Here is a 13,133-nt window from a genome sequence, read left to right as displayed (position 1 = left end):
TATAACAGATGGCAAGAGGGATATTAATATTATAACAGTATACATACCACCCAGAACCAATGCTTGGGAATATGAACAGTACCAAATGGTGATGAGAAATACTCTAGACAGAATGAAGCAAGAACTCATCAGAAAAGATAGAGTGATGATAGTCGGAGACTTTAATTGTAAAAGAAATAGTGTGGGAAGACTACGAAGTGGTGAACGGTGGTTAGTGGGCAGAGGAATTGTTAAAGGTAGCAACAAATAACTTGATGACACAGTGGGTGAGATCACCAACAAGGTGCAGGGGACCACATGTTGCAGCAAGGTTGGATTTGCTATTTACCAAGGGCATCTCTCTAAAAGAGGAAATTGAACATAAATGTCCCTTGGGGAGAAGCGATTATGATGTCCTAAGCTTTGAGCTGGATATGGAATTAACCACGAATAAGATTGTGGAACGAAGGGAGGAAAAATTAAATTATATTAGGGCAAATTATAACCATATAAGGGAGTTCTTTAATGAAACTGACTGGTCCGTGGTATACCAGGAAAGGGATATGCAATTGAAATACGATAAATTTATGGATTTGTATAACTCTGCTGTGAAAAAGTTTGTGCCATATTACAGAAAGAGGACTTTAAATAATAAACAGTGGTTTAATAGAAATTGTGAAGAAGCAAAAAAGAACAAAGAAAAGGCATGGAAGAAACTTAAGAAAAACAGTGATGTATTATCAAGAGAAGTTTACAAAACAGCAAGGAATAGATATGTTGAAGTAAGAACAGCACAGAAGGAATATCTAATTTTTAATGCTAAAATTAATTTCTTCACTTACCTGTTTTTTATACAAAATAAAATATAGCAGTTCCACTGCTCCTCATACCTTTTCGCCGAGAAACCGCCCGCTTTAGCGCTACGCCTGGCAGAGCGGCTCTCATTGCTGCCGCCAGCACACTCCGTGGACAACCAGTCAGTTATTTCTCAAGGGAGAGAACCTGACTGGGGGAGGAAGGGAGGGCGGTGAAGTTTTGTATGAAAAACAGGTAAGTGAAGAAATTAATCTTAACATTAAAAATTAGATTTCTGTCACAGACACCTGTTTTTCATACAAAATATAGCAGAGTCCAACACTGAAGGAGGCGGGAGTCAGAAGAATGTGCCAGGCGTAGAGGGTGAAAACAAACTGTCCATATGTAGACACTAACCTCTTGGCTGAGGCGGGCAGCATAGGGGTGCCAGCGGGCTTGGCTAAGGGTTTGGGAGGTCTTCCTAATCCGTGTGTCTAAAAGGGAACAGGCCTTAGGGGTCAGGGGATGAGTGTTCCAGGAGCGTGCTCAATACCCTGACGCAGAGGAGAGAACTCCGGCTACTGACCCAATCAACTAAGACGAGCAGTGTAAGGGAGCACTGGAGTATTCACCTGAGGGAGCCGAAGCGTTACCCCAGAGCAAGGAGGACCTTGTGGTAGCTGTCAGCCCACAATGTGACCGGCTGCAACAACTGGACCCAGGGAAAAAACGTTGCCTTCCTTCCGCACTATATCGCGGAGATAATGGTCGGCAAAGACCGAGTGAGTCCTCCAGCGTGCTGCCTTCAGGATGGTCGGAACCGAGCAGTTTTCCCAGAGGAGCATGGAGGCAGCAATGCCACGGATGTCATGGGCACGGGCATTGACCTCGAGGCAGACAGAGTCAGAAATAGCCTCATGGGCAGACTTGATGGTATCCCTTAGGAAATATGAGATGGCTGCTTTCGACATAGGTCGAGAAGGGCGTTTAACTGCAACAAACAGATTCCTGGGGCAACAAACAGATTCCTGGGCCTTGTCTCTGAAGCAGTTCGTTGTAAGTAGTGGCAGAGAGCCCGAACAAGGCACATAAAGCGCTCCTCATCCATGGAACCGAGAATGGAAGTAAGGTTCTTAATACGGAATTGCTGTGAACTCCCGTATCCATCTTAGCAATGAACTCAGGGAGATAGCAGACCGTAAGATCCTGTCCTTGCCAGCTAGTTCGAGAGGAGAGGGCCTGGATCTCCCCTACCCTCTGCGCTGTAGCTAATGCCAAGAGAAAAAGAGTCTTTCTGGTCAGGTCCCTGGAGGACAGGAGCCGAAGGGGCTCTAAGGGGGCCTTGGACAGGTAGCGAAGAACTACATCCAAGTTCCAGGAAGGACTAAGATTCCTAGTAGGTCTGCGGGGTTGAAAAGAGCACGCCTTGACAATAGCACTCAACACCGGTCATTGTTGAGGTCCACGCCTGATTGCAAAGACTCCATTCAGCATGGCCTTATAACCCTTAATGGCAGAGATAGAAAGATTGCAATCCTGGCGCAGGTGAACGAGAAAATCTGCAACCTTTTGGACCGTGGGATTGGAGACAGTGTGGCGTGATCTTTGCACCACTTCCTGTACACCTTCCACTTGTGCAGATAGTTGGAAGCAGAGGAAGGCCTCTTGTCGTGAGATAAGAACTGGGCCACCTTAGAAGTGCCTCAGAAAGCCCTGTCAGTTGATGCCTCAGACTAGTGTGAACTTGTGTGGCTGTCTCAGATCTGAAACCATCTGGAAACCATTCTGAGGCCAGTAAGGGCTATGAGGATGAGATGCGTGTTCGGGAAGCCCGGAGCTTGTTGAGAACTCTCCTGATGAGGGGAAGGGTGGAAAGGCGTACAGATCCTGGTTGTCCCAATTATAGAGGAAGGCGTCTGTGGCGATGGCGCCGGATCCTGAAAGGGGACACAAAGTTCGAATCCGGTAATTGAGACAGTGGCGATCAGGTCGACTGTTGGGTAGCCCCAGCTTATCTTACGAGATAAGATAAGTTACATGCCTTGTAACATTCGTGAAAACACACACACACACACACACACAAAAACAACAAATTTTCTAATCTCTCTCTCTCTCTCTCTCTCTCTCTCTCTCTCTCTCTCCCTTTGTTTCCCTCTCCTTCCCTCCCTCCCCTCTTCCTCTCGAAACATAAGCTACTTGCGTCCGCTTGTGTCTAAAATATTAGCAAATGTCACTCTCTCTCTCTCTCTCTCTCTCTCTCTCTCTCTCTCTCTCTCTCTCCCGAAGAGAGAAGCGTCCACTTTCCTCTTGAAGGCGATATAGTGACTAAAAATAGCAGCATAATACACAATGACGACAAGAATGACAAGCTTGCACGAGTTTCCCGCCAAGGCGGCACTACCACCCGTATATCATACAGGCGGGCTTTTTAACATCCGGCGCGAAGGGGTTAATAAGACCCCAGTTAGAATATGCAGCATGTGTCTGGTCACCGCATATGAAGAAAAATGTGAAGAAGGTGGAAAGGGTACAGAGGCTGGCAACAAGGTACCAGGACTCAGGGAGTAAGACTATGAGGAAAGACTGAGGAAGCTGGGGCTGATCACATTAGAAGAGAGAAGAACAAGAGGAGACATGATAACTATGTATAAATCGGTGAACAAGATTGACATACTGGACAGAGAGTTGATAAAGGTGACCACAAGTAATCATCTCCGAGGACATGGAAAAACGCTAATAAAAGACATGTCTAAATGACGTGAGAAAATACAGTTTCCCGCATCGTAGCATTGATAAGTGGAATAAACTGAGCAGTGATGTCGTTGATGCAGTGTGTGTCAATCAGATGAAAGAGAGATATGACAGGAATGGACAAGGAGACAGGTCACAGAGAGCTTAGCTCGGGCCCTGTAATACACAAATAGGTAAATACACACATGGAGAGAGAGAGAGAGAGAGAGAGAGAGAGAGAGAGAGAGAGAGAGAGAGAGAGAGAGAGATCTGAATGAGTTTCCCTCATTTGAATATCTAGTAAAAAGAAGGTTAGTAAATTAATACACAAGAAATTAATTATTATTATTAATTATTAATATCATCATTATCATTACTGTATTATTATCATCATTATTACTATTATTATTATTATTAATATTATTATCATTCTCCTCCTCTTAACTATCATCATCAAACACTTTTGAACAGAGAGTGCAGAGTGAAGAGCATGAGTGGAGAGCGCAAGTGGACAGAGGGAGCGTGAGCTGAGAATGAGAAAAAAGAGCATGAGCAGAAGAGTGGACTTTCATTTTGAAGTGTCCGCTCCCAACTCATACATTCAGATTTCTTAGTTTTGGGGCTCGAACTTCTGGGCTCACGATTTGTAAGTCAACTCAGAGTGGAGGAGCGGATATAAGAGTGCCCTTGCCCACCTCTACATATGGTGGCATCCAGGTTGGTACAAGTTTTCTGAGACATATCCAAGAAAACTTTAGATGAAATAATGGAGAAAAGATTTATGACTGTTCAGGAAGGAATCTAAGGAGTGTGCACACTGACAACTAGCCATCATGTTAATATATCCAACATAGTACAAACATGTAAGATATCTCTAAAAAATAACGATAATGATGGTAAATATTCAATTTATTCTTAATTTGAATAACTAACAACTGCAAAGTTCAATAGTCAAAAAATACCTTGCTATCATTAAGAAAAAAAAAGTTAATTAAATCACATAGCTAGTAAGAAATTTTATATCTTAGGAAACCAAAAAGCTCTTTTACCAGTAGTATGTAAAGAAGAGGGCTGGTTGCTGAGTTCCTCATACTCAGCACTGCCTGGGGCTATGTGGATACCAGCCAACACAGTAGAAATCTGAAGAGGAAATGCCACTGTTAGAACTCATAACTATAAAAAAAAAAAAAAAAAAAGGTACAGTGCTCTAGAATGTTTTACTATTACATGAAAACTCAATCATTTTCTAACTTCATTGAGGCTTTTAAAAGAATATGTAATCAGTTTGCTTTATATATATATATATATATATATATATATATATATATATATATATATATATATATATATTTATATTTTGGGAGTAGACCATTTTGAATGCATGTACTATTGAAGTCAACAGCGAGGTCTGCATTATTCTTTTGTACAGCGAATTTTGTGTTTTTCGCACAAGGCGTTAAATCCGGTTTTAGTTGGTAGAGTAGTGTTCCAAAGTCCATTTTCTCTAGGCGTCTTTCGGTCTTGATCAGACCATCTTCAGGAGAAGTGAGTGCAACTAGTGAGGATGCGGGCTTATATGGCGGCGGAAGCAGGTAGTCGCGTCAAGTAGCCAGTCAGAGCATGGATCGAGTTTCGTCTGAAGCGCCAATGAGCAGCCGGCTACAGCTCCGTGTGGCTGTTGATGGTAGGTTTTCACTCAGAAAACCTACCATCAACATACAACAGCAGCCAGAATCATCGTTACCATCCCAGCGACAGCCACACGGAGCTGTAGCCGGCTGCTCATTGGCCGCTTCAGGCGAAACTCGATCCGCGCTCTGACTGGCTACTTGACGCGACTACCTGCTTCCGCCGCCCAGATAAGCCCGCATCCTCACTAGTTGCACTCACTTCTCTCCTGAAGATGGTCTGATCAAGACCGAAAGACGTCTAGAGAAATGGACTTTGGCACACTACTCTACCAACTAAAACCGGACAAACGCACTTGTGCGAAAACACAAAATACGCTGTACAAAAAGAATAATGCAGACCTCGCTGTTGACTTCAATAGTACATATATATATATATATATATATATATATATATATATATATATATATATATATATATATATATACAGGCAACCCCCGTTTAACGAAGGGGTTACGTTCCTAAAAAACACTTCGTTAAGCGAACCGATTATAACAAGTTTAACCCCTGATTTCAACTTCCATTGAGAGTAAGCAAAGCGAGAGTGCATCATAGTACAGTAAAAGGTTTAATGAAAGTAAAAATTATGAAGTTAAACATTTAGGTAGTTTAATTTAAGTCATTATAATGTACACTAATGTATGTATGTACGTAACTTTATAATGTTGATGATCTTAACTTTATGAAGGGAGGGAGAGTGAAACGGAAATACACTAACCGGCAACCTGTTGAATGTAAACAATGCGCATCATGGTACTGCATACAAAACTTATGTACCACATTTCCACAAGGCTTTCCATTTTATCCATTGTAGAGTCACGAGTTCTGGTGGTTCTTTTAGCTTGCAAGGAAGATGAGGTCTCACTAGCCTTCTTAATAGAGTCTCTTGACTTGAAAATAGTAGACAGTAGATGGAGTCAAGCCATGGTGGGAAACAATGTTATTAGTTTTCTGGCCTTTCTCTTGTCTGTGAATAATACCCAGCTTCACTTCGAGAGTAAGACACTTCCTGGTCTTCTTAGGAACGTTAGGCCACATTGCACGGTGTTTTGGTGGGAAGTTGAACTAAGGAAGATGAGCTGCTGGTGACGCTGTTATGTTTTGACTGGGCAGTGAGTGGTGCGTCTGATCTTGATCTTGATCTTGATGCTACAGGTGACACAGAATTTCTTCTGAGTCAGGCCTTTGTATCGGCAGAGCCTGTGTTGTCCACGAGAGGCTTGATCTTGATCTTTATTCTACAGATGTCTCAGGATTTCTCCTGAGGCAGGCCTTAGTACCAGCAGCTCGTGATGTATTCAAAAGCCTGTCAGCTTGCATGATACAGTGGGGCTTTCAAATTTGGAAAAAAATTACCTGGATAAAACTTCATTAAAGCGAATTTGGTGTTCGTTAAACGAGCAGATGGTAGTAAAATGAAACCTTCGTTATAGCGAAATTTCGTTGTGTGAACCTTCGTTAAACGGGGGTTGCCTGTATATATATTATTGTGAGGGGCACCGCATTATTTCCTTTAATTTATTATTTCGTATTGTATGGCAGCCCCAGCACAGCCTATCGCTGTTGCGCTGTGCGGCCACCCTTCCCCTCTTTGTTCCCACCATCTCGCAGGGCCTGGCAGGCATCGCGTCAGTACTGAACCAGTCTTTAGCGGAGGTAGACACATGCGCTCTTGGGTTCTGGCACAGGGTTGAGACACGTGTTGCTAGGCTGTTCTGGGTGATCAACAGTCTCGGTTTGGGAGTTATGCCCTCCTTTTTGAGTAGCTGGTTTGCTGCTGGTTATGCCGTGACGGTCTGGAGCAATGAGTTTGTTGTTCCAGGGGAAACTGTAGCTGGTTTGGCTGTATTTCCCGTATTTTTGCGTTCGTCCCCTCTTGTTGAGTGGCGACGCGGAGGGACGCAGTATTGTCTAGTCCCGATTATTGTTTTTTAGGTGGCCGTGGTCACCAGTGTGGTTTGGTGGGCGGCTGTGTGCCACCACCATCGCTTTGTGTAGTTTCTGTAGTATATTGAGTATAGTGGCCTTAGCCACACACACTGGTTGTCTGGTGGGAAGCTTCATGCTGTCTTCCAGTCAGCGTGCAGTCATCATCTGCACGACCTGTTAGCTACGAGTATCTTGACTCCCTGCGTTGCTGGTTGTCACCCGGAGTTGGTAGCTGGGCTTGTGTATACCACCGGATGTGGAATACACATCGTGTCGTGTAGTAAGCCGTAGGCACGTGGAGTCAGTCTTGACAGGTGCTGGCAAGCATAAGCTGCATTTAATAATATAGTTATTTACACCACGCATCTTGTCCCCAGTCTGTGGGCACTTACAGCCTGGGTACAAGACGTGTGGAGAGGCATTAATACTCCCGTAGAAAAGTGGGTGGAATTGTCCTTGTGGGCGGTTTCTCTGCGGAGTATTAAGGCTTCGCCCGTAACACATAACTTATACACTATCTATAATTTCTACTTGGTTTGCTGTCAGGAGGAAAAGGAGTTGCTAAGGAGATTCCCTGGCAGTGGGGGAAGTTATGCACTGCTGGCGACCTCTATTTCTGTAGTATTATTTGTCTACTACTAGGGGCTGGGTGTGCAAAGGGGGTGGGCTTAAAGGTGGGCGCCGCAACAGCGGAGGTCATATGGCGCCGCAGGAAAAAACCAAGAAGACCAAAAGGGTTTAAAAGAGTAATTATAAAATAACTAAAAGTAGGTAAAAACGTTAAAATTAAAGATTAACTATAAACAAAAAACTACAATAAAATTACATAAAACATTAATATACATTGAAAAAAATATAAAAAATTCACACTTTTGGGAGAAGGCCTGCTTCTCCCAAAAAATTAAAAACATCATGACCCTGGGCCAGGCACTCTGGTCCAAGGACCTTGAGATATAATAGACACCGCTATCTCTACCGCGACAGCGGTAGAGGTAGCGTGTCGTAACTCGATCAAACTAGGGCACTCTACCAACAGGTGCCGCACGGTGAGCGGCACCAGGCAGTCATCACAGTAAGGTTGAGGGTCCCTGGTCAACAGGTACCTTTTTGTAAGGTACGTGTGACCTATACGCAGTCGCGCCAATAAAGTCTGTAAACGTCGATCCCGGACATGGGTGTATGTCCACTGAGGGATAGAGGAAGTAGTGATCTCTCCCATTTTCGAGGTTGCGACCCCGTTAGCCATCTCCTCTGCCAAATTGCTGCAACTGCCTCACGAATTAGATGAAATACATCTCGAAACGGAACAGGGCAGGAGATGGAGCGCGACTTGCTGCCTCTTTAGCGAGGCGATCTGCGTGTTCATTCCTGGAACACCAACGTGACCAGGGACCCAACAGAACCCAACACGATATCCTCGTTGTGTAAGAAGATATAGCCACTCCAGGGCTGATAAAACCAAAGGGTTAAAGGATATAGTGCAAGAGAGAGAAGTAAGAGCACTGCGACAGTCACTAAAAATTGTAAAAGACGAAACCGGTAGAGTAAAAATAATCTGTAAAGCTAGGACTATGGCAGACAGCTCCGCAGTAAAGACGGATGCCACTGAAGGAAGGCTGCCAGACCGATAAAAAGAGGGGAAAACCACACTAAACCCAACGCCTGCGTCGGATTTGGAACCATCAGTAAAAACAGGGATATCATCAGAATGCATAAAAAAGTGTTCTAAAAACCGTGTGTGGACAGAGCTGGCAGAAAATCCTTCTTGCCATCCATGGCAGGGGGCATAATGAGATAACAGGAAGCTGCCAATAACCAACTCGTGGGAGCCGGAAAGAGTACACAGGAGTGGGGTCGATAGATAACTCCGCCATGAGATTTGCAACTCGAAGGCCAAAAGGTTTAGGGAGACTCGGTCGAGTGACATACGCCTGCGAGCGCGAGTCCCGCAACATTGACAGACAAGGGACAGAATCAGGAAGACGGTGGGTGCGAAACCAACACCGGAGCATCGAAGACTGGCGCCGGAGGTCGAGCGGCCAGAAACCAGCATCCACTAGAAGGCTAGGTATTGGAGATGTCCGAAATGCACCTGTAGCCAAGCGGACCCCAGCATGATGCACGGGGTCAAGCGTGCGTAGTCGTGCATCCGTTGCGGATGAGTAGATCTCACAGCCGTATTCCAGCTTGGAAGTATGAGTGTACGGTGAAGCAGCAGCAACGTGTCCCTGTCCGCACCCCAAGAGGTGTGACTTAAAACCCGAAGAAGGGATAGTGCCTGCCGACAAGACGCCTTAAGAGAACGGAAATGGGAACCCAGGTGAGACGGTTGTCAAACAAAAGGCCAAGATATCGAGTCGCCTCCACGCATGAGAGGCGTCTATTGGCTAAATATAAATCCGGGTCTGGATGGACACCACGATTGCGACAAAAATGCATGGCTACGGTCTTTGAGGTGGAGAATCGAAAACCGTTCATGTTGGCCCAACTGGACACCCTATTGATCGCCAGTTGGAGCTTGCGCTCAATCAGTGACATCCTAGCAGCAGCAAAGAGATGCACAAGTCGTCAACATATAAAGAGCTGTGAATGCCATCCGGTAGAGTATCTATAACACCATTTATTGCAACTGCGAATAGCGTAACACTAAGAATACTTCCTGTGGGACACCGTCATTTAGAGCAGTAGCATCGGAGAGAACACTCCCAACTCGAACCCGTAAAAGACGTCTGGATAAAAACTGCTGGATAAAAATAGGAAGGTGGCCACGAAGGCCAAAATTAAACAAAGACTGTAAAATGCCATGACACCAAGCCGTGTCGTAGGCCTTCTCCAGGTCAAAAATACAGTTACTTGATGGTGGTGATTAGCGAAGGCCTCACAAATAGAAGACTCTAGGGATAAAAGAGCATCAGTAGTAGACCTCATCTTTCGGAAGCCGTACTGTACCGATGACAAGTACTTCCCCTCTCCAAGTACCACATGAGTCTTACATTTACCATCTTTTCTAACACTTTACAAATACAGGACGTCAAAGATATAGGACGGTAGTTCGTAGCCTGGAGATTATCTTTCCCAGGCTTCGGAAATGGGAGAACCACTGCCACAGCCCAAGAAGATGGAAAGTCACCGGTATGCCAAATCATATTATAAAGATTTAATAAAAGTTAAAAGCAGTGTCAGACATGTGGCGCAAGAAGGCATAAGGAATATCATCTGGCCAGGAGAAGAGTCATGACACTGGGACAAAGCAGTCCGCAACTCGGAGGCAGAGAAGGGACATTATAAGACTCCTCCAGTGGAAGAAAATTTATGCCGAGAGATTCCATTCTCTGGCGGTGACGTGCGCCGGGGCTGCAGGATGCCTCCGGGAAACACTGGCAAAGTGCTCCGCGAAGAGGTCGGCGACAGTCCTAGGGTCTGCCACCGTTCGCCCAGCAGACAACAAAACTGGTGGGAAGGAGCAGAATACTTCCCAGCAATTCGGCGGACTTTGTTAAAGACATCCGTAAGAGGGTGCGGCATTAATGGAAGAGACATAAGCTTTCCAAGAGGCTCTTTGTGCCTCTTTCAAAACGCGGGGGCCCGAGCTCGGCAGCGCCGAAAAGCTTCCAGGCACTGCGGGTCCCCACGATGTCGCCGGAGACGAGAGAAAGCTGCCCGTTTCTCTTTAACAGCTTTAGTGCATGCTGCGTTCCACCAAGGAACGGGACGCTTAGTAAAGCGACCTGACGTCCTAGGGATTGTCTGAAGCGCTACTGAAATAAAAAATCGGTAAAATAATCAACAGCCTCAGCACAAGTAGAAAAGTCAGCCAGCGGACGGATAAAAGAGCTAAGGTCTGTGAATCGAGGCCAATCTGCCTTGTCTAAAACCCAGCGTGGGGCCGGGACTGTGGCTCAGATTTCACAGATTCAATAAAATCGGAAAGTGGTCACTACCGTGTAAATCCGGTAGGACCGCCAATTAAAATCAAGGAAAGAATTAGATGTCCACAGAGAAAGATCGATAGCTGTAAAAGTCCCAGTAGGACTGTGGAAATGTGTAACATCCCCAGAATTTAAAACCTCCAATCCCTCATCCTCAATAAAAGAACCGATTAAAACCCCACGAGGATTACTAGCACCTTCATCCCACAATGGGTGACGGCCGTTAAAATCTCCCAACAAAGAAAAGGCGGAGTCAGCTGACGCACCAGGCCGTCAAGCTCACCCCTGGAGACAGGAAGCCGAGGAGGAGATATAAACTGCAAATAGTGTAGGATCGTCCCATAAAGACCTTAACAGCAACCACCTGAAGGGAGAGTTAAGTTGTACCGGGATAACAGGTATATCCTGACGGACTAGAATAGCTGTGCCACCGTGGTGGCCCTGGTCAGGAAAGGAGTGCTAAAAAGGCACGATAGCCAGGAGGACTAGAATAAGTACTATCACCTAGCATAGTCTCTTGTAGAGCTACACAGGCTGGAGAGAACTCCGACAGCAAAGCTCGGAGTTCCCCACGAGGCGCGAAGGCCTCTACAGTTCCACTGTAGAAGCTTGAAGATGACTATTTGGGTGCAGTGGACGGGCGAGCCTTTTGAGGGCTGCCCGTGACTGACCTGACTAGAAATAATCAACCGACGAGAAGACACCGGGAGTTGAGATGTGCCGGGTCGTTGGACCGCAGCCTTTCGGCCTACCGGTGAGTGATGCGAACCATCGGTCATCGGAGGACGAGGGTCAGGCTGGACTGCACTTTTGATACAGTTGGTCCACGAGGGACGGCTGTGACAATATCATCGGACGTCTCCATGCTAAGACCGTCCTCATCACAAGAAGCCCGATCTGAGACGGAGGGCGTCACAGAAGGCTGGACAGAAACTACTGGAGCTACCATTGCAGAGCGGTCCCTGGAGGACTCACGATTATGCACCGGGAGAAACCTTAGATTGCTTTAGGCTGAGCTAAATCTAACGACTCCGCAGAGCCGCGGTGCCGTTTGGTCAGGCCCTTCAAAGGCTTAGGAGATACAGGTGGCAAATGGACATCTACTATATGGGTGACTTTGGTCAAGTCCGTATTATTCTCGTCACTTCTTGCAGGTGACTCAACTGAGTCATCGGACAAAAGGGCAAACCTATTAGTCAGATGAACAGGACCACCCGCCCCAACAGAGCGAGAGGTAGCAGGAGTTGTCTTCGGACCGGCAGACTCAGCTGAAGAGCGAGCGGCCAATGAAGCATAGGATGTCGCACCAGTACCATCCTTCTGGCGGTACAGGAGTTCACGGCGGGCGCTACCAGGCTGATGAACTGACTATTAGCAAGCTGTAGAATGTCCTGCTCCAGGCGATACCTGGGGCATTGCCTGGAACGTACCTGGTGAGCATCACGGCAATGAAACAATAAGCTGCACCATTGCAATGCTCCTCAGAATGAGTCTAGTGCAGAGCAATTACCACATCGAAAGCTTCCTTACACGAGCTTTTGTATGAGAAACACTGAAGAGGGCGAGAAACAAAACGCCTCACCCTAAGATTGATAGGACCGATATTAACACGGTCAGGAGGGTGGACCCAAAAAGGTGAGAAGGACCATGTTGGAGGAGTTCCTCATCTTAGTCACCTTCTGGACTGAGTTAGGACACATTGCCAGTATTTCCTCCTCAGGAAATTCATAGAGATCCTGACTGTACACACAACCTTTACTGTAATTAAAGGTGGGATGTGCCTTAATAGTCTCAAACATGCTGTCAGAAGGGCATGGGAGATGTTGCAACATCCTTGCCTGCGTGATATCTTTGCTCGCACTAGCACCCCTTCCCATATTTCTTGAGGTTTCCCTCAGGAATCGTGCCGATCTCTTTGGACAAGTACCGGGAGGCATGGATGAAATTCCGCCCATTTCTGTAGTACGCCACAAACCAACGTGGAGGCGGGATCTGGCGGACTTCAGGAACTGAATTCTCTGAATGGTTTTCAAAAGATTTGGGATGTAGTCCGTGTCACTGTCCGAAATATTGCGAGTGGAG

The 13,133-nt window shown here is 46.0% G+C and overlaps 1 protein-coding gene across 15 annotated transcripts in view; it reads right to left on the bottom strand.

Annotated features, from left to right (window-relative positions):
* The window catches only part of LOC123507349 (ankyrin repeat and zinc finger domain-containing protein 1-like), a 360,722-nt gene that overhangs the window by 290,013 nt on the left and 57,576 nt on the right, over positions 1-13,133 (bottom strand). For all 15 annotated transcript variants that reach the window (XM_045260133.1, XM_045260125.1, XM_045260121.1 and 12 more), the window contains one exon: positions 4,554-4,644. In XM_045260133.1, the coding sequence (XP_045116068.1) occupies positions 4,554-4,644 (91 nt within the window). The remainder of the gene's footprint in view (positions 1-4,553; positions 4,645-13,133) is intronic.

This window comes from Portunus trituberculatus, chromosome 22, assembly GCF_017591435.1.
Source record: "Portunus trituberculatus isolate SZX2019 chromosome 22, ASM1759143v1, whole genome shotgun sequence".
Taxonomy (NCBI): domain Eukaryota; kingdom Metazoa; phylum Arthropoda; class Malacostraca; order Decapoda; family Portunidae; genus Portunus; species Portunus trituberculatus.
This window is presented reverse-complemented; position numbering and strand designations above follow the sequence as displayed.